Raw genomic sequence first — 20516 nt, forward strand, 5'->3', positions numbered from 1 at the left:
TAAATTTCCCAAGATTTAGTGGTTCTTTTCAACCTGCTCTTCCTCGGCCAGACAGGCAGAGCCAGTGATCTGAACTGACCACAGATGTGTTCCTTTGAAAATCTTTAAAGCATCGGTTTATAATTCACAGAGTTCAGACATTTTGAACATTATGCACTCAATCAACATCCAGCTCTTATGTGAACTGATTTTTTTCCTCAAACCACTAAGTGAAAGGGTGGAAACTGAATGTCTACAAGGAGATAAAATGGATTATAGTACTATGCCTTCTTTTGATCCTTACTGAGTAACTTCCTCTGGAGAGATGGGCCTGCGTCACACTTTACAGTCCAGGTAGCGAACAAAGAACAGAAGCCTGAAGTCAGAAAAAACATGACCGAGAACTAAATGGTCTGCACTGTTGTCCCTATCTATGTTAAAGGGCAAAAGATAACCATTATACCCAGAGTCTCCCGGGTTGCCCTGTGATGTGAGGTTTTTATAAATAAGGCTTTTCTAAAGCTGATGATTTTTCATTCGTTTAAAATGTTTCTGAATCGTGATGAATAATAGATACAAAATCTTCATGATTTCTTTTGGCTAGAGTAAACTTATTGAATTAGCTATTGTTAAAGATCACAACAATTCAAAATCTGATGCCTGACCAAATACACTCAACCCCCCTTCAAATACCTGAGGACCATCGGCAAACCAGATGCACTAGCGTGATGCAAAGAGAGACTAGAACTTCATGACAGCTTGTCTGACTTTTTCGAGATGGAAGAGCTTGTTTGTTTTGGCTAGACTTAAAACACTTGGTCTGGCAGCACTAGAGGTTCGTGAAACTGAGATTGTGGGTGGAGAGCCATTTCTGCATTACACTCCAGATTAATGCAGGTGTTGAAAAAAAAAAAAAAAATATATATATATATATATATATATATATATAGATAGATAGATAGATAGATAGATAGATAGATAGATAGATAGATAGATAGATAGATAGATAGATAGATAGATATTTCTCATCAGATGATCATTACCTGTGACAACTAAGGATTACGAAGTCACAATCTTTAGACAGACTACATTGCAAACTTTGTGACAGTACATTTCTATTTTTAAATTGCATGAGATAGATAATTCACTTGCCTTTTGCAAATAACAGTTACACAATATATTGTTTAGTTCATTCATGGTTTTAGACAGAAACTAATAAAGAAGAGAAAATTTCCCTAAAATCACTGCACACACTTGCATCCTTTTCATGGTCAGTAGAACGTCTTGTGTGTTCAACTGTGTGTTTTTCAGAGTGGAATAATGAATTTGTTTGAAAATCCTCAGCTCATAAAATTGAAATCTTTTTTTGTGACATCGGGTTGTTTTTTGTATTCAGTTTCCACTATAATTTTAACATAGGAGTGGAAGTGCAGCTCATGTTAGACTGCAAAGTGTTCTTCACATTCTTCTAGTTATTTACACAAAGTGACTAAACGAAGTACACTCAACGTGGAGCAAAAATATAGCTTTTTGATTCATGTAAAAGTAACTTCACATTGAGCAAAACTTTATAATTTCTGCTACTCTAATAATTAATTGTCTTAACTATAAACCCAAGTTTATAATGTGTGTTCCCACTGCCCCCCCACACACACTTTTCTGATCGCTCTCAAGCTCCTGGCTAGCAGGTTTACAGATAGATGTTTTCCTGTCCATTGCTATGAAACAAGTAGAAGAGCTTCTGGCTGATCTTCTCAAAACAGACACAGTGCTGACACACACTATGAAGAGGCCCACTGAAGGGGCCAAAAAGGACTACAGCAAAGTTCAATGGGTTCAATCACACACTACCCCATGATCAAAAAATGTGTTACTTCCTTTTTCAGCTAAATGGTGAATTGCATATGGCACAGGGGTCCTCATAAACACTGCTGGTTTGAGGAGCGTGCTCCTGGCATTATGTCCATTAACAGCTGCCAGAAGATAATGCTCCACTGTGATTTATGCGGTGTGAAAACTGAGGCTACGGGGAGCAGAGAGCTAAACAAGTGGAAGCTTCAAGGAGTAACTTAACAGAAGATAAACACATTAGAGGAATGTAGAACCACACACAAGCCACGGTCCATCTCAGATGCGTCTGTCTGCATCGATTATTCACTTGTTCTATAAATTGGTGCACAGAAACCCCTAATCTGACGGTGATTGGTCCGATTGGTCTCATTTTTATTTGATCATGCCTGCATGCCTAATAAATCAGCGTTTGTGGGCTCCTCAATCAGTGTTTGTGTGTGTACAATGTTTCCGGGGCAAATTTTTACCGCTCCAAAAGCGTCACCCGGTAGCAAAGAATGAATTCGCATTTTAATGCAAACCAACCAGTGGGCGGGCGTTATGCAAAATGTTTCATGTTGACGTCAACATAAAATTGCTTGGCATTCATTTTAAAAAGGGAGACAACTTTATACACGTTGCACGTTCAGATTTAAAATGTTTCAGGATGTTTTCCTTATTCAGTTATTTGTGTTACACACTGCGTGAAAGGTCATTTTCAAAAATCCATCATAGGCGCATTTTAACATATATATATGTAGGTTACTTAAAAAACTTAATACTTAAAAAAAAAAAACTTTTGATATACAAAATTTTTTGTATACTAAGTCTGCTAAACTGCAACAACTAATTTTGTATTTCATTCATTTTACTTTTGTGCGAGTAGTGCTGAAGTCCAATTAAAAATACTAAAGTATATTTGAATGTGCTGAAGTGTAACTATTGCAAGTATATTTCACGTTTAAATATCTAGTATTCAAAAATCATACAATCCCCATCAATAGTGACATTGAAACATTTTAGGCTTAATATTAAGAAATTGTGCACAAGCAGTAGGCTACTCCAAATGAAGACAACATCAGCAAAAAACTTATGTTAATAACCTTTCATTACTTAAATAAATATTAACTTTTAATAGGGCAGTTTTTAGAATTCCTCCCAAATCTGACCCCAGTTTGTTTCTGAAATTCTTTTTATTTGCAAACATTTTGGCTTCATTAACAAACACCTTTATTCATTTACTGTAGAAATAGGGCAAAGGTTACAGGCTACACACGAAAAAAGTAGCTTACGTATTTGAAGAAATTGCGGCACTGACAACATAAAAAATATTTTATTTCATTTGAAGCCTGCAGTGTTTCATGCTAGCTATACGTTGACGACCGATAAAGATGACTAATGTGTCTTGCTGAAATATTATCCAGAGACGCGCATATGAAATCATAAGACACAACAATTCAACTCGACGTGACTGTGCAGTGTAATGGAACATCTGTCATGATGAGGCATGTTTTGATTATCCCGCCGCGAGGTTTCGATTCGAAAGAGGCATGTACCTTTTTAGCCTGTAGCATCTTCTGCATCTGGAATTTGTCTAGTGACAAAGAAGAGCTTGAGTGTTTTTAGTCAAAAAAAAATGTTTATGATTTCTATCCCGCAGCTTATTACGGTCTGACCAAAGGAAGATGGGTGGGGTGCCTAATTGCATACTGTTTATAAAAGATTGTGGTGAATTTTGGATACTTTAACCAGAAATCTTTATTTTGGTTAAAACAATACTACGATTACAAAAAGATTAAATGTTTCAGTGTTTACATTTATAAATTAGAGAAAATTCTGGTTCTGTATCGCATCACCGCTTAGGTTTCTGTTTGTTTGTGTCATTTTTTTAATATACATTCAGAAACGTGGTGAACGTTTCTTATGAAGCTGTTAATAACAACTTTCCAGCAAAAGGTTTACCCTTACTAAACAATCTTATTAGAAGTCTCTAGAAAGCCTCCGTGATTGTCAGGAATGAATTGTGAGGTCACTTGTTGAGATACAGATGATGGTCATATTGCATTTCCACATGTTTGCCAATAACATTCACCACTCTGATACAAAAAAAATCAGCCTCTGGCTTTTTCCTTCGAAAGCTGTTTCAATCAAACCGCCGAATGTCTTTGAATGTCAAGAAAATAACGATTTTATAAACAAAGATTTTGGCTTTTGTAATGACTTGAGTTGTGTGAGAGCTGTGGATAGGGTGCGTATGACTTCCTGTAGTAATGCGCAAACATTCCATTTCCACCTTCTTAAATGAATAAAACGTAAATGTAAGGTCAAATCATTTGTCTACACGTTTGTCATTTTGCTTTCACATAAAAGAGCAACTGTTTTTGTCTTTAGTCTGTTAGTGTTTTTCCTCCCTCTTTTGCCAGTAGTCAAGTGTTGCCAATAGGGTATTTAACTTGATGGTGAAATGACCTGTTTAGCCTAAATCCTGGTTTAAGTATAGCTTTATCTGTACTTCCCTTTGCTGATGAGAATAATTGATAGCATTTGGTCTTTTAAAAGGACAAACTGTCTGCTTTCAATTCTTTTTTTTAAGCTTTAATCTTGAATCATTTACCAGTGACTCAGCTATAATTTGCTCAGTGCAGAAGGGGTGATGAGGCCGTAGGCCATGATGACTGACTGTTGAAAGGTAACTCTGGAGCTGGAGGTCCATATCTGCACTACAGATGATTATGTGACACATTCCTGCTTCAATTTTCATCTTTAACACACAGCACTAAGCAGACTATTTCTTCAGGCCATGCATCATCTTACATCTTTATATATATATATATATATATATATATATATATATATATATATATATATATATATGTGTGTGTGTGTATTTGTGTGTATTATTATATACATAATAAATATACACAATACGAACACATATTGTGTAAACAAACTTCTATTCTGGATGCGATTAAACACTTGATAGCAATAGTATTCATATAATATCAACACATAATATGAAAACGGTAATATTAAATGTGAGATATGTAATATGAATGCAAAAGTTATAATATAAATAAACAAACATGGATATTTATTTTAACAAAAATAATAGAAATATTAATATTTTATTTATTTTCAGTTATTATTTTTATTATTCATAAACAATTATGTTTATTAAAGGTCTATATATTACAAGTAAGCTACATATACATATATTATGCTGTATTTATCTATATATATATATATATATATATATAAAACATTAAAAGTGCAATGACATTATTTAATATTCATATTTTAAATTATAATGTAAATAATATAAATGTCAATCTTAAATACTGTAATATAAATTAAGCCAGTTATATTTAGTAAATTAGCAATTATATATATCAGATCGATTCAGTTTTAGCATTCTAAGGAAGAGTATTAATTTTTAATGCAACATTTTTTGAAACCTTTTTTGCTTTTTGGAAATAGGAAAATCAAAGAATTTTTTATTAACGTAAGCATCATGAGTTATTTATAACCCTAGGATCATAAAGATGATGCAGGTCCTGAACAAATAGCCTGCTTAGTGCATTTCCCACCACCAGCCAGACGCATGCAAATCCAGCAAAGACTATGGTTCTCGATCCATCACTACTTTCTCCCGTGTGGATGCCGGGCAGTTTACTGGCAACTCTGAGAACAGATTAAGTGAATACCTAAAGGGATATCATGACCCTGCAACTTTACCTAATCTTGACGGAAAAATCAAACAAGCAAATTCTCCCTCCCTGACTGAAACAAAGTGGACCTATCAGCAAGCCATCTTAAAAATACCTCTCACTCTGGCATCCGTTGTTGGAGCACACCTGTTTGCAACTGCTGTTAAATTGCTCAATAAAATATAATACACGCTGAATCCTTTATTTTAGAATAGCATTGCTCAATGTCTTCTATTATCTAAGAAGAGTTCATGCAACATAGGCTGTTTTTTAGTGTTTAGCTTGAAACTGTGTTGTCCTCACTTGACTTTTAGTGTCGGAAAAAAATGTTCACCATCCCAGTGTTTAACTTAGCTACATGTTATTTTATTATGATGATATCTGGTCATTGTAACCATTTCTAATATGTACGATCACACATCAAATGTAGCTCAACAGGCTTCTGGAAAAAAAAATTGTCTCTACAAATCCTTTTTTATATTTAGTGCTTCAATATTCAAGCTAAATCATATTGCTCTAATTAATACTATGCATGAGCAATTTTCAAATAGTCTTGATAACAGTGTAATGTCCAGTCCAGTCCAATATTGGAGAGTATTGTTTTTATCGTGACTTACACCGAGCAATCACAGAAATGAGCAAAGGGTCTGGAGCTTTCATAAAAGGATTTGAAACAAAATATAGAATTTCATGCAACCGCAACTCCATTCAAATTTAATAGCCTTTCAGAGACAGTCCTCTGAGAAAATGTCTCAGGAAATCATGATGATTTGTCTCTCATTTTCTTTTGTGATGTCAGATTCTTGTTTAAGCAAGCTGGACATCAGAGAAAAAAAAAGGGTCTTAAATTAAATCTGAAAATATTTCTCATGTTGTCACATTTGATTTTCGCTGAGTAAAAGCGAACAACTCAAGAAAAACATGAAAAATAAATACAAAAACTCTTTCTACATTATTAGTGCATTTAAGTTTGCATTTCTGTCAAAAGACTAAAATAATCCTTATACTGAGTTTCGTTAATTATACTGAGTTTTTACTTATTGCCTAAGAAATGTAGGACAGTTATAATATTGTGTATTTTATTATGTTGGAATAGAAGAAAACGTGATTTAAAAAAAAAAAAGTTTTATTTATAATAGAATCATCAAACTATTAAAAGAAAATCTCTGATATTTTCCAAGATTCCAGTGATATGTCTATAGAATACTTGTATTATACAAGGTATGCCTGGTTCTCATTGACTCTGTGGGCTGCCCCAGAAGCCATTATCTACGCATTCCACACAGGCTCTGTGCAGGTTTTAAGTTTACACGATACCAACTGGCAACGCAACATTTTTTGTTGGTCCAAGCTGAAAGCTGTTTAAAACCATCTGTAATGTCTGCTTTAATTATATTTTGACAATATGGAAAGCTTATAGTTCCTTTTTCTAATTCATTTCCTTTAACTTGAGTGAAATGCAATCTTGTAGATTAGCCTAGAACATGTGCTGAAAGAAAACAGGTAAGTCATACATCTTGTTGTAACTTTAAATTTCCTCCGGCTGTCTTTAATTGGTCTAAAACAATGAGGCAAAGTCTTGATTAAGTGCAGCGAACAGACACCGGTCGAAGCTTAAAGACGTGGAACAGGACAATGCAACTGAAGCAACAACTATCCCGGCATGCCCTCTTCTGGGTATGCAGAGTCCTGCATGGATTTAAAGTGTGCATTATCAAGCCATTCTGAAATAAAATGCAAATAAGTGCTTCCCAAATTAAATGTATTTGTCCTGTTAGTTAAACAGTATGTGTAACTGTATTTATGCTGTGTTGGTCTAAGAACACGCTGTTAAGGCAACTTTTATGCTTAATCACCCAAATAGCTCAGGCCAGCTTCAGACTCAAATGTATTGAGCAAATAAAAAGAAAACTAAATAATTTGCAAAAAAAAAAAACAAAAAAAAAAAAAAACAATAAATTGTGCATGATATAATGTATAATAACATCAAGAGTTCAGGTTAAACGACGGTCTTATTAATCATTAGTTTTCATTTAAGTTTATTTTTAATGGTTCTGCTGTGTTATGTGGGAATTTAAAAAAGAACAAATACTTTTGATTAGCCGGTTCAGTTGTTATAAAGTCGTGAAACTACACAATTATAAAAGATGTTTGAAATAAGTTTAAAGTGACCTGTAAGTTAACCACCCACACTTACATAAAGATGGATAAATAGAATCGGGGCTTTTCATTACTAACCCTGAATTCTAGAAACTACTAGTTTTGATTTAAAAAAAAAAAACGAAGAAAAAAAGTCGTCGCTTGAATGATGACGTATTTCCGGGTTTCTGTAGTTTATTGTAACACGTGGAAATCTACAGTGGACTAATACGCAGTTATATTTCTCTGTTTACGGTATTTGGACTGTCCCGGAGTAAGCAATCACAATGGTCAAGCCAAAATTCAAGGAGAAAAGCTCCATAAATCCCTCAAAGTCCAGCAGTAATCCCGGTAAGAATAAATACACCTCTGGTCTGACTGTGAACTGCTAACCAGCTAAAGCGTTAGCCAGCTCTTGTTAAGGAAAATATGCGACGTTCTGTAGTTGTGTTTTCACAGTTGTCCGTTTTTAGTGCAGCTTTCTTGTATATTTAAAGGGTTTTTAGTTGATTTCGTGTAACCATGAGCTCTGTCGAGCCTCTAAGTCTGTGGTTAGAGGCTGCTGACACTTGTATTACGACCAACAATGTCTGGGTGTCAAATTGCCCTGTTGTACAACAAACAGTGTTCAACGATAAATTAATTATGACTTTTCTTTTAGATTTCTACCACAATGTTTAAATTATTTTCAGAAATGGTTAGAATTTGTGTCATAAGTTATATTTATTTTTATGGTATAGTATTCGCTCTCTACTTTCATCGAGAACTGTTCAGCATTATAAGAGCTTAAAAGCACTCATAAAGTCATATTCTTTTAAACGCCAAATGCTTACTTTGGATTAGCATAAATGATCAGTCTAAGACATTATAGCTGTCACTTACAATAGTTGTCATATTTTAAATGTCCCATAAATTTGTCTGTTGTTTTTTTATTGCCATTTTGATGCAGACACTGATTAATTTCATATACTGCTCATAATGAACTTTAAGTTAAAAAAAAAAGTAGTATTTCTTATTAAAATATGTTGCGCATCACACATATTTTAAATGTAATCAAGGGTTATTTAAAGAAAAATGCTAGTAATTGTAAACTATTGGTCAGGTTTGGGGGCAGAATGATTTTTATCTTATTCAGCAAGGCTTGAAAAAATGTGGTACAATTCCTGTAATTTTGGAAACTTTCCAGGATTTTTAGGAATGTTGGGAGTTTTTTCTAAAACATTTTCAGAAATTACCAAAAATATTCCATTGCAACCCTAGCAAAGACATTAAATTGATATTTAAAGTGTTAAAACATTTTGTGTTGATCATCAATTTAGCATCAGATGAATATATGAAATTTTTAAATATATGTACATATGCAAGTTATTTTAAATTACAATCACAAATGTTTCACTTTATTATTATTATTTTGATCATTTAAATGCAGTCTTTGTAAACAAGAGATTTAAAAAAAAAAAAACTGCTTAACACTCAATTATAGTTAATATAAATTAACGTAAATTGTGCATAACCGTGTTCCTCTCCTATCTCTATCCCACAGACCGGGTGAAGGGAGCTGGAGGGAACAACATGAGGGACCGCGCCACCATCAAACGCCTGAATATGTACAGGCAGAAGCAGAGATGGTAAGTCGTTTACAAAATTACACAATGATAACAATTCAGAATTAGCTTTATTCACCAAATAGGCACAAACAAGAAATTTCTCTGGGTGCTTCCATACATTTCTATGTAACAAGACAAAAGAAAGAAAAAATAAACTGAATTGAACTGAAAAATGAACGAATATACATGTAGTTGGAGTGATATACATTAATCAAAGAGAGCTTGTTTATTTACTCTTTTTATATATTTTTCATTTGATTCATTTATTCATATTATTTTTAACAAAAACAGACCCCAAATTTGAACTAGTTTTAAATTTATAACGAAAGAGAGTTATATTGTTATATTCATATACCCACAGTGACAGTCGAGGTAAGGTGGTCAAGCCCCTACAGTACCAGAACACAGTTGCTCCAGGAACTGTGGCCAGAGTTGAGCCTAACATCAAGTGGTTTGGTAAGAGCAATGCCTTTTTCGTTTCTTTTAATCAGTCTTATTTTTTTATGCTTGGTTATTGAAGGGAACTAGAAGTCTTTTGCAAGTAATATTATAGGCCACTTCTGTGGTCATACAAAAATTCATTTTAAATGTCTAATTATGTGAATATTTCTTTGGTTTTCCTCTGTTTCCTGTACAGCCAATACACGTGTTATCAAGCAGTCATCCTTACAGAAATTCCAGGAAGAGATGAACGCAGTAAAGAAAGATCCATACCGTGTAGTGATGAAACAGAGCAAGTTACCAATGTCCCTGCTGCATGACCGAATAAAAGCACACGTGAGTATGGAGTTTCCAATGAAAAAACTGCCCCTTTACGAAATACTTTTCTGACTTGATTTACCAGTTGCTCGTTTCTGGCAAATTCCTGCGAACAACTGGCTTAGCTCATTTGGATTTAAATGAGAAAACAGTTTTTCGAAACACCTCTTGGCTGAAGTTCTTGTAACTTGTGAATCTCACGTAACACATACTGTACTACAGAAGAACACAGCAAGAGTAATTGTTATGCCGTGATAGCGGTGGAGTGATTTTGTTAGTCTGACGGTATAGCGAGGGCATTGCCTGACCTGCGATAGAACTTGCTCTTTGGCACCTAAGGGTCTGCTGTCTGCCAGTAGTGAAGAACAGAGCAAAAAAAATATGTGCTCAGAATAAAATGTAAGGTTTTGCTCTGTTCTTCATGTTCCTTCGGCAAATGTTGTTGATTTGCTTCAACATCTAAACTGTTCCATGTGTGAGCAAAACCTTTGCATGATGAACGTCCCAATTTACTTTTGTTCTATGTCTCTGGACACACTGTGACACACTATGTTTTTTTGGTTGCAGGGAACTGGCAAAACTGTGTCAGTTATTGATTTTCATCCTCTCTTTTTGATTTGTGGTGTTTGAGACGCTCCTCCAGCATGTGCCATAATGCCCATTGTTTGCGCACATTTTTTTTTTTCGTCTTTCTCAGAAATATTTTGAGCATGTTGTGATGTGGTGGTTAGCCTCAAATCAGGTTGCTTTTTATCATCCACGTCAATTGTTCCGAAGAAATGCAATCTTACCAGAAGTACAATTTCTTACGAGAAATGTTACTGGCTTTGACAAGATCTGTAAATTGCTTGTTTTATTCCATCCTCTGTTGCAACAGTGGTATGGCTTCACTTTTTTGTTTTGTTTTTAGGTGATTACAGATTGCAATTTGGCTTGGTCCAGTTATAGACTTTAACTATAAGAAGTTTTGTTCATTGTTATTTGGTTTTTGTGTTTTTTTGTTTGTTTGTTTTTATGTTGGGGCATATTTTTTTCAGTATTGGAATGTGTCTAAACGGTCAGATTGGATTTAAAGTTTTCCATGTTTCAGCTTGTGCTGTGCTTTCTTGAGCTTTGGCCAAATACACAGATTTACCCTCGTTTACTGAAATTAGTCACTTAGCATTTTGTTTAGGCTTAAATCTTTACTACAGAAGATAAAGTTCAGGCTACACTGTCTTTCCCATAAAATCACTGGGGCCTCTTTCCACTATGAAATGGTAGCACAGAGACCTGTTAAACGTTTTGCTAGAGCTAAAATATCAGTTGCTTCATCAAAGAAATTCCAAACGTTATGAACATTATGAAAAGAGGATAAAACACTTCTCATGAAATCTGTTTGTCAATTGATTTTCTGCTGGATCTTTTAGAACACCAAGGTGCATATTCTGGACACAGAGACGTTTGAAACCACGTTTGGGCCAAAAGCACAAAGAAAGCGGCCCACCTTGTCTGTGGGAGAGTTAAAGGACTTTGCTGAACAGGCTGAGGTCTCTGCTCAGAGCTACAATTCTGACAAAGACCGCGATTTGGTGACTGAGGACAGCGGAGTCAAGTGAGCGAGTGCCTTCTAGAGATTATGAAAATATGTAGTTCTGTACTTAATACAGAAGCAAGCTATAGCTATATTTTTCTATCAAGCATGGCTTATATAATATATGAGATAAAGCCATTTAATTTTCCTGTCACTGCAGGGATGAGGCTCGAGAGGAAATCTTCAAAAAGGGGCAGTCAAAGAGGATCTGGGGCGAGCTTTATAAGGTAGTTATTACCATTTTCTAATGCCTTACTCATTGAAAGTTCTAATCTTAACCGTATATGATGTCACATTTTAAAATGAACCATACTTTGCGCAGGTGATCGACTCTTCAGACGTCATCATCCAAGTGCTAGACGCTCGGGATCCTATGGGCACTCGGTCCCAGAGCATTGAGACTTACCTGAAGAAGGAGAAACCTTGGAAACACCTCATCTTTGTGCTCAATAAGTGTGACCTCATTCCCACATGGGTTACGGTAAGAAATAAAAGTGGAATGCTAGTACCAGTTCCAACATTAGCTTACCAACATGCTAACATCAACCTCTGTTAATCCATTTATGGTGGGAAAGGAAAGCACCAGAAATCTTGATGCTAAATTTAAATATATGTTTCCAACATTTTTGCTGTGTAATTATATTCATATTCATTACTTTAGTCTCATCATAATATCATCTATTGAGGTTGGTGGAAAAAATGTCAAAGTCATAATGATAAACATACTTGTAATTACAACTTGTTAACCAACTTTACTGAGAGCCACAACTTGTAACACATGACTACTGCAGAATCATAGAGGTACCATGTTTAGGTGTAGATAACATTGCCATTGAAATGCATAAAGCTGACTTTAAGGACATGAATTAGTCCGAATAGAACGTTATGTGTTGTCTTCTCAAAATGACAGAAATCACGACCTGACTTTAAATGTTCAATCTGATTTAAAATAACCACAGGATTGTGTTTTTAGCGTAGCAATTTCCTATAAAGGGATCAGAAATGGCCACTTTAGTTCTAAAGTTCTAGATTAGAACAGTCAGGATGAATGGAAACACCTATGTAGGCAGTAGACAGCAAGGCATCACAATATGTTTCTGGAAGAAGGCCACTGTCTGTAATTTGTACTGTTGTACATTCAGTTCCATCGTCTCTGGAGTTTGTTTCACTGACATACAGACATGTTTATCTTGGCTTGTAATAGTTAACCAGTTAAAGGTTCCTTCCATGACATTTTTTTTTGCTGTCTTTCACATGTATAATTCTTGTTATTGGTGATTCTGAAATGCAACAACAAGGAATGAGGGAGTTACACCAGCTGTTTATAAGCTGCAGGCCTTTTCATTCAAGCCAAAAAAGCAATTGCCTACCTCCTTCAGATTTATGACTGAGGTATTTTGTAAACCTAACAGGAGAATGATTGAGAAATTATTTAGTTTTGTTGTTGAAAGGGAATCACTTATCATTCTGTTGTGATTCTTGTTGGGCAGCTTGTGCCCTTTTTATCTGTTCTCTCTTATCAAAAACAATTTCATAGATCACTAACTAGTGTTAGACCAAGGTAGAAATTTTATAGTATTCTATATTATATAGTATAGTATTCTATAGTATTTGTATGTTCATGTTGCTCTTGAATCTTATGTTGAAATTGTTATTTATTAAGAGCAATGCTTTATTTTTATTTTTTAGTGCTTGCACCCATTTTTAAATCATTCATAGAAACACTTATGAATGCTGTTGCTAATTAGCATTTAGGATGATTCAACACTTATTTTTCTCTATGTGAATGTTCTTTTATTCTTGTTTATTTTGTGTTGTAGAAACACTGGGTTGTAGTTCTATCTCAGGAATACCCCACTTTGGCCTTTCACGCCAGCCTTACCAATTCCTTCGGCAAGGGCTCCCTTATCCAGCTCCTGCGGCAGTTTGGCAAGGTGAGGCTTTAAACATTTACAAAGTTTTTGTAATGCTTATACTCAATATCGTGTCTTGGAAACATGGACTACAGGTTTTAGACGCACAACAGTTTCGATCCACATCATTTATCTACTCAAGCTGCAGTTTTAGGACAAGGTCAGTCTGTTTTTTGGTCCGTAATGGCAACAGATGTAGAGAGCAGTGGTTTGGTTGGGTACCAGATGCACCCCACCCTCCCATGCTATTGGGCTCCTGTCCTGTCTTCACATCTGCCTCGTAGCTATTTTTGGGAGCACAGCCGTAAACAAAAAATTGGAAATACTAAAAAGAAGAGAGGGCTTACATAACATAAATTCTGCTGAGGTTTATATGACAGGACACTCTTTTAGGAGTTCGAAAACAGCGGGGCAAAAATATCACTGTTGCCATGCGTGGGATATAAATCTGCAGGTGTAATGACATTTAAGAGGTCTTTGTAGGTTGTGTATCAAGCTTTTATTTCTTGGGCTGCTTGTATAATGAAAGGTGAGAGGGAACGTGCAAATTGTTGGGAGAAGGGCTGATTCAAGATCATCTTGTTTGACCTTGATACCATGAAACCGACATTATATCAGGTCTTGACAGTATGTGTGTATTTCTTCTATTTAATTGCTGCGTTTCATAATGACGTATGCCTAGTATTAACATGTCCATTTTGATTTTTGCTCAGCTCCACTCGGATAAAAAGCAGATCAGTGTTGGCTTCATTGGTTACCCCAATGTTGGAAAGAGCTCTGTTATCAATACCCTGCGCTCCAAAAAAGTTTGTAACGTGGCACCACTTGCTGGTGAGACAAAGGTAAGATCTCAGAAGCTTTTCTTTTCATCTTGGATGTTGTATAGTCACACTGTCTAGGAAAAAACGGCAGCTTTTTTTTTTCTTTGCCAATCACATTCCTTTATCTCTGTTTGGTGCTAATTTAGTTTACCCAAAAATGAAAAATCTATGATTAGCTTGCAGACTCTAATGCCATTCCAATCCTGAGTGACTTTTCCCCATATGGATACAAAGTGTAACACAATGTTCATGCTGCTATTTTCCATACCATTATTGATACTAACCCATTACATTATATTTCAATTTTGTATTCAAAAGGTATCATTTTTGATGAGCTTTTCCAATACCACTCTTATGTTTGTCATATACTGATCATGAACATCAGATGATTGAGTGATTCCTCTTCGTATGTGACATTAAATGATTCAGAATTTATTTATTTATTTATTTATTTATTTTGTAAGTGTAAGGTTACCTGCCAGATGCTGACATGTGGTAACATTTTGGACAGCTTTGGTTTCCAGCATTTTGGTTTTGGCTGCAACTTTTGTGTATTCATGTTTTTGTGTGAAATTACTTTTTTATGTTGTCAATTTTTTCCTCTCATTTCACAAACATGGACTTGAGAAATGGTTTTCAGAGAGTGAGTGAAAGTGCAAGGCAAAGGAAAAACATTACTGACGGAGGCCAGAGTGAAATCAATTTCTAAACAAATCTGGACTTCCACGCTCTTCTGTTTATGTTTTAAATGATAAATTGTTTCATTTAAAATTTCCCCAGTGTGCCCTGATTTGAGTGATTCTTCAATTAGTAGACATTTCTGTCTTCTATTTTCCTTTCTTTCTTACTTCTAACAACAGTCTTTCTAGTTCGATTATGAGATAGATAGGTTTGATTTGATTTTAATAGCTTAAAAAATCGTTGTGCTTCGTTAACTAGCTTTTCTTATGTTGAAATGTTGGATTTGCCTGAATCACTGTTTAGGCCTTTGGCCAGTCAGCCACATTCATAATCTATTTAGTTTTACTTTTTATAAACTTAAAGTTAATTGACTGCTTGCTAACTTGTCGAAAGTTCTTATAAATTGCGTATATTTTAAATGCAGTTCGTTATATTGAAATGTTTTCAGTCTTGTGGTTTCTTAAATGGAGGTCATTGGATGAATCTGTGGACTTTTTGTCAGATGACTCAAGCTCAAACTCAATGCCATTTTGTCTTTTTTTTTTTTCTGACAGGTCTGGCAGTATATCACACTAATGAGACGCATTTTCCTCATAGACTGTCCTGGCGTCGTCTATCCCTCCAACGACAGCGAGACTGACATTGTGCTGAAGGGAGTGGTACGATGACCTTGACTCTCAAAGTCAACCATTCACATTTCACATTCACCAATGGGATTGCCAATTTCACATTGGCAATCCCATTGGCTTCCTCCACTCACTTTGTATCTGTTGCATTTAGGTTCAAGTGGAGAAAATCCGAAATCCAGAGGACCACATTGGAGCGGTGCTGGAGAGGGCCAAAGCAGAGTACATCCAGAAGACATACCGCATTCCGTCCTGGAGCTCTGCCGAGGATTTCCTGGAAAAGCTCGCCTTTCGCACCGGAAAACTGCTCAAGGTCTGGCCTGATTGTGAAGAATCTGATAAAACGAACTGTCAGCTTGGTCCTCACGGCACATTTGTTTACTCTTTCCTCTCAAGTGTCCGATTGAGATGTGACAGTTTGCTTACTTTAAGCCAGTGGAAAACATTTAATTTTAAATTGCAATTTACAATACTCTAATGCCAAAACCACTAAAATGAGTTGTTTTTTTTTTTTTTTTTGTTTTTTTATCTATGTCCAAATACTGTACTCATTGCTGCTGTAATGATTGGTATTTTGTGTTGTTCCACTTATACAGGGTGGAGAGCCAGATCTGTCTACTGTGTCTAAAATGGTTTTGAATGATTGGCAGAGGGGACGCATCCCCTTTTTTGTTAAGCCCCCAGGAGGCGAGATGGATAAAGGGGTAAATGAACATTTGTTCTTAATATCCTACAAAGTTTAGTGTCTTAAAATTGCTTGGTCTTTGTAAATTTCACTTTAACATTCACAAAATGTCTTCCAATATCATCACTGTTGCATGTTTTGCTAACATTAGAGCTTTATGTTGTTTTAAAAGACCTTGGAAGACATTGTTTATATGTAATTTCCTTAATGCATATTGAATTACTTGATACAAATCCTCTCTTAAGTCACTGTGGCCAACAAAATTACTTGAATTTTGACTGTCTTTATACTGGCAGACAGTAATGCACTTAAACATTTATAGTCTTAAACTGACACTTGATCTTTCCACTCAGAACAAAGCACAACTGATGCTGGAAATGCCTGAGATGGAAACCAAGCAGGAAGAGTTGGAAAACAGACTTGAAGCTCAGGATGTGGACGGGGCCTCATCTAGCCTGCAGGAAGATCAAAAGTGTCTGAGACAGAGTAAGGAGGAGATGCAGAAAATCTTCAGCAACGTCAAGCAGAACTTTGGCAAAATAAACGTCGCTCCAGAGTTCAGCGAGGAGGACCTTGTGCCTGTCGAGATACCTGACATAATGGATCCCTCTTGGTCAGAGGATGATGATGATGAGCAAGATGAGGAGAATGAGGACGATGAGGAAAAGGAAGAGCAGACTGGTGAACAACAGCAAGAAGAATCCTCTGTTTCTGATTCCCCAAAGAACAAATCAGAAAAGAAGAGCACGTGTGAAATAAATAAAGAGATGGACGAGAAGATTGCAAAATTAAAGCATTTTCTTGATCGTGCTAAATCAAAACACTTCTCCGCCATACGGTTTGTTTAAGCTCATATTGATAATATTTTATTTATAGGCATCTTTTGGGACACTTTAAAGCATAGACAGCAAGATAAAAAATATGCGAAGCAATACAAAATATATAATCAGTAAAGCTATTATTATAGGGTTAGCTTTTATTTGTTGATAATGTTGTCTTGATGTTTTTATAGAATTCCTAAGGGCCTGTCTGAAAAGGTGTTCAGTGAAACCACAGCAAAGAAGAATGATGCAAAGAATCTGCAACGGAAAGGTACTGCTTAATGTCAAATGTTTATATATATATACTTTATATATATATATATATAATATATAGATAGATAGATAGATGGATAGATATATAATTTTTACACAATTGTTTGTTTTGTTTTTTATATATATATAACTTTTATTTTTTAAAGTTTTGTTTGAATGCATTTTCAGATTGAATTGATATGATGGCATAATTGGAATCAGCTATCATTACTTCAATTCATTTTTTTCAATGATTTGGGGTTTTCTGGTGCTTCTAATAAGTGAGTAATGACACTCATCCTGTTTTGCTTTTCCAGCTGTACATTTGGGTAAAAAGAGGAAAGCTGAAGATGATGAGCCTGCACAACCTACCAAACTCACATCTAAAGAGGTATGCACTATTCTCCCAGCTCAATCGTCTTGATTCCTTAGTCCAGACGTCTCACATAAATTTGAGACCAAACTGATCTCCTTTTTTCTGTTGAACTTCTTGACCGCAACAGAAAAGAAGACTGGAGCGTGCCCAGAAAGTGAAGAAAGTGGGAGTCCGCTATTATGAAACTCACAATGTCAAGAACAAGAATAAGAACAGAAAAATGCCCTTGGATGGGAAGAAAGCCAAACGAGCCAAGCGATAATACCTGGCTAGATACCCAGTCACATCAATCCGTGTTTCCAAAGCCATGTCGGTGGCTAGGTTGGAACTTCTGGTGTGGAATCACAGTGATTTGTGAAAAAGTGAAGGTTCGTTTGAGCTCTGATATAATCGTTCCAGTGCACTTTTTTTCATTCAAACTGTAGCACCAGCCATCATCCTGAACATTTTAACTACAGTCGGACAGCTCATTTATTTCAGCTCTGTGCCTTTTCAGCGCTTTTAACTTAAGACAGGGTCCTGATTCTACAGTGCTGAAATGTGAATTATGTACCTGTGCATCTACATATGTTCTTTTTGTTTGGAAAAAAATGGAATAAAATAAATACTCTGAACAGATGCTTTAATAAAAGTTTTATTCATTAAAATGGTGTGAGAGTAAGTGTATTATTATTATAAATATTTAGGCCTTATTCCTCAGGGTAATTATGCCCTCCAGTTGTGCCTAAAAAAAAATTATTGCATAAGAGTCCAAAAAATAATTAAAAATCATGATTATAATGATCTCTGCTTTACCTTGAGTTGCTGATTAGTTCGTTTGAGGAACTGAACCTCTTCAGCATGCTTCTTTTCCTCAATTTCTCGCCGTTCTGCTTCCCGTTTCTCGATGGCCTCACATTTGGCCTTCTGCTCGTTCAACATCCTCTCCAAATCTCGCTTCTCGCTCTCCAGATTTAAAATCTATCGACAGATTGTAATTCAGCAAGCAAAAAAAGGTAATTTGTGCTTGCCAGGTCTTACTTTAAATATAATGGCTTGCTTTCTTCTGCATTACACAATTGGGGATATTTCTCAAAATATTAAACATTTTAGAACACACAATGTTTCTATTATTTAAGGGTATATGTAGAAAATGACCTTGTTCTCCATGTCAACCATGCCATGCTCTGCTTGAAGTGCTTTCCTCATGCCAAAGGCCACGCTGCTCTCGTACAGTGTTTGATAGGCAGCGATGGTCATACGAATCTCATCTCTAACTTGCAGCAGCAGATGGCCCCGCTCGGCACAGTTAATGGTGACCTGTCTAATTAACTCATCTGAGACATTTGAAGGAGGGAATGCCATGTGAATCTCAACAGCTATAAATATGACACTTCATTAGTAATATGTGTATTTTTACCGAAGCACTGAGAGTAGAGCTCTCTGCGCACAGGGCAGATGCCCGTTTCTCTGGCCTGCCTTCCCTGCAAGCTTCTGTCCAGTTGTTCTTGCAAATGAATAACGTCCATGCGTGTGCACGGAGCGCTGGACACCGGCTGCACCCACAACTGGTTGTCCTCCATCCATTCCCTGTAAGAGAACCATTTTAAAGATTTATATTCTATCTTTTTTGGTAAAAAATACATATTTTAAGCCGACCAGGGCTGCATTTAGTTGGTGAAAATATAAACAATATCGTGACATATTACTTCAATTTTAAAAAGCTGATTTATATTTTATTACGTTTTAAAATGCATCCCTGTGGTGGCAAAGCTGAATTTTCAGCAGTCCTTACATCAGTGCCACTTGATTTTTCAGAAATCATTCTAGCATGCAGATTTGGTGCTGAGGAAGCATTTTTAAACATTGCTTATTGCCTATGAGGAAGTCGTGATACATGCGCATTCAGAACAACATTGTGTTCATTATAAATCGTTTGTAATTTTATAGTCAAAAATGTTACTGGGCCCAAACTGTTGAAAGGTAATGAGACATGATTAAACATGTAATGGTAGTATCTGCGCCTAATAAAGAAAAATACACTAATAAACCTCTTGTTTTAATTCACCTTGGTGGTAGAATTGCATTCAGGATCTCCTCGGTTTGCTGTTTGCTGGCATCCACTGAGGGGCTCTTGGGTTTGGGTGGAGGAGGGACTGGGCCGCTCTCTACCAGCTGTTGGGGACTCACTTTCAAAGGGCGACTCTGTGTGAAATGTGACACAGTATATGAAAAACTAAAGTTCAAGCTTCATTACAGTAACAAGGTTTACTTTAGCCTTAACAACCACATTTAACCTTAAGTCCAAGAACTGCTTACCCTAGGAGACTTCCTCTCTGTATTCTTGCTCACCAACACCGGATAATCATACTTCAGCAAGGAGTCAGTCGGGAGAATCATGCTGGTGATGTGGAAGTGTCAAGAAAACTTACAGAAATATTTAAAATTTTGCGTTAGTATGTAACGCTTTTGACGACTTCGTGTAAAAGTTAACCGCGTAATGCCGCAAAAGTTTGGTTTTGTTGTTTCCCGTCGCTATAACAACCGCTTTTTCCCATCACGCAGGTCAGTCCATGAAAGTGAACTAAACTAATCGGGAGAACATATTTATAATAATAAATATTAATGGATTTCTTACGTTTTTTTAAAAAAATTCACACAAATATATTGTATTGTTCTATTTAGTGTTTATCTAGTGTTTATGTTCTACAACACAAGACACAACTCGCCACTGGGTGGCAGGCTGTTAAAACAAAAAGTCTATTCAT

General features: G+C 35.8%; 2 protein-coding genes across 2 annotated transcripts; one reads left to right on the forward strand and one right to left on the reverse strand.

The window, feature by feature from the left end:
- Positions 1 to 7832: 7832 nt before the first annotated feature.
- Positions 7833 to 18416, forward strand: gnl2 (guanine nucleotide binding protein-like 2 (nucleolar)). The gene is made up of 16 exons (XM_043261531.1): positions 7833 to 8006; positions 9199 to 9283; positions 9624 to 9718; positions 9900 to 10039; positions 11431 to 11615; positions 11755 to 11821; positions 11917 to 12075; positions 13415 to 13528; positions 14221 to 14349; positions 15564 to 15668; positions 15790 to 15948; positions 16232 to 16339; positions 16674 to 17158; positions 17333 to 17412; positions 17711 to 17784; positions 17897 to 18416. Exons 1-16 carry the CDS (start codon positions 7943 to 7945, stop codon positions 18029 to 18031), a joined length of 2184 nt encoding a protein of 727 aa, XP_043117466.1. The 5' UTR covers positions 7833 to 7942; the 3' UTR covers positions 18032 to 18416.
- dnali1 (dynein, axonemal, light intermediate chain 1) lies at positions 18389 to 20346 on the reverse strand. Its single transcript, XM_043261532.1, has 6 exons — positions 20068 to 20346; positions 19817 to 19953; positions 19169 to 19338; positions 18907 to 19085; positions 18565 to 18729; positions 18389 to 18493 (listed from the first exon to the last, which is right to left on the reverse strand). The coding sequence occupies exons 1-6, from the start codon at positions 20146 to 20148 to the stop codon at positions 18452 to 18454; spliced, it is 774 nt and encodes a 257-aa protein (XP_043117467.1). The 5' UTR covers positions 20149 to 20346; the 3' UTR covers positions 18389 to 18451.
- Between the last annotated feature and the right edge of the window lie 170 nt (positions 20347 to 20516).

The sequence above is a fragment of the Puntigrus tetrazona genome, chromosome 16, assembly GCF_018831695.1.
Source record: "Puntigrus tetrazona isolate hp1 chromosome 16, ASM1883169v1, whole genome shotgun sequence".
Lineage (NCBI taxonomy): Eukaryota > Metazoa > Chordata > Actinopteri > Cypriniformes > Cyprinidae > Puntigrus > Puntigrus tetrazona.

Excerpts from the sequence above, each read along its gene's own strand:
- dnali1 (XM_043261532.1), bottom strand. The coding sequence starts at position 20,148 with ATGATTCTCCCGACTGACTCCTTGCTGAAGTATGATTATCCGGTGTTG. Across the intron at positions 19,954-20,067 it reads CAGAGAGGAAGTCTCCTAGG|AGTCGCCCTTTGAAAGTGAG; the intron begins GTAAGCAGTTCT and ends CATTTCACACAG. Across the intron at positions 18,494-18,564 it reads GAACTAATCAGCAACTCAAG|GCACAACTGGAGGGCATAAT; the intron begins GTAAAGCAGAGA and ends ATTTTTTTTTAG.
- gnl2 (XM_043261531.1), top strand. The coding sequence starts at position 7,943 with ATGGTCAAGCCAAAATTCAAGGAGAAAAGCTCCATAAATCCCTCAAAG. Across the intron at positions 11,616-11,754 it reads ACTGAGGACAGCGGAGTCAA|GGATGAGGCTCGAGAGGAAA; the intron begins GTGAGCGAGTGC and ends CTGTCACTGCAG. Across the intron at positions 15,949-16,231 it reads GCACCGGAAAACTGCTCAAG|GGTGGAGAGCCAGATCTGTC; the intron begins GTCTGGCCTGAT and ends CCACTTATACAG.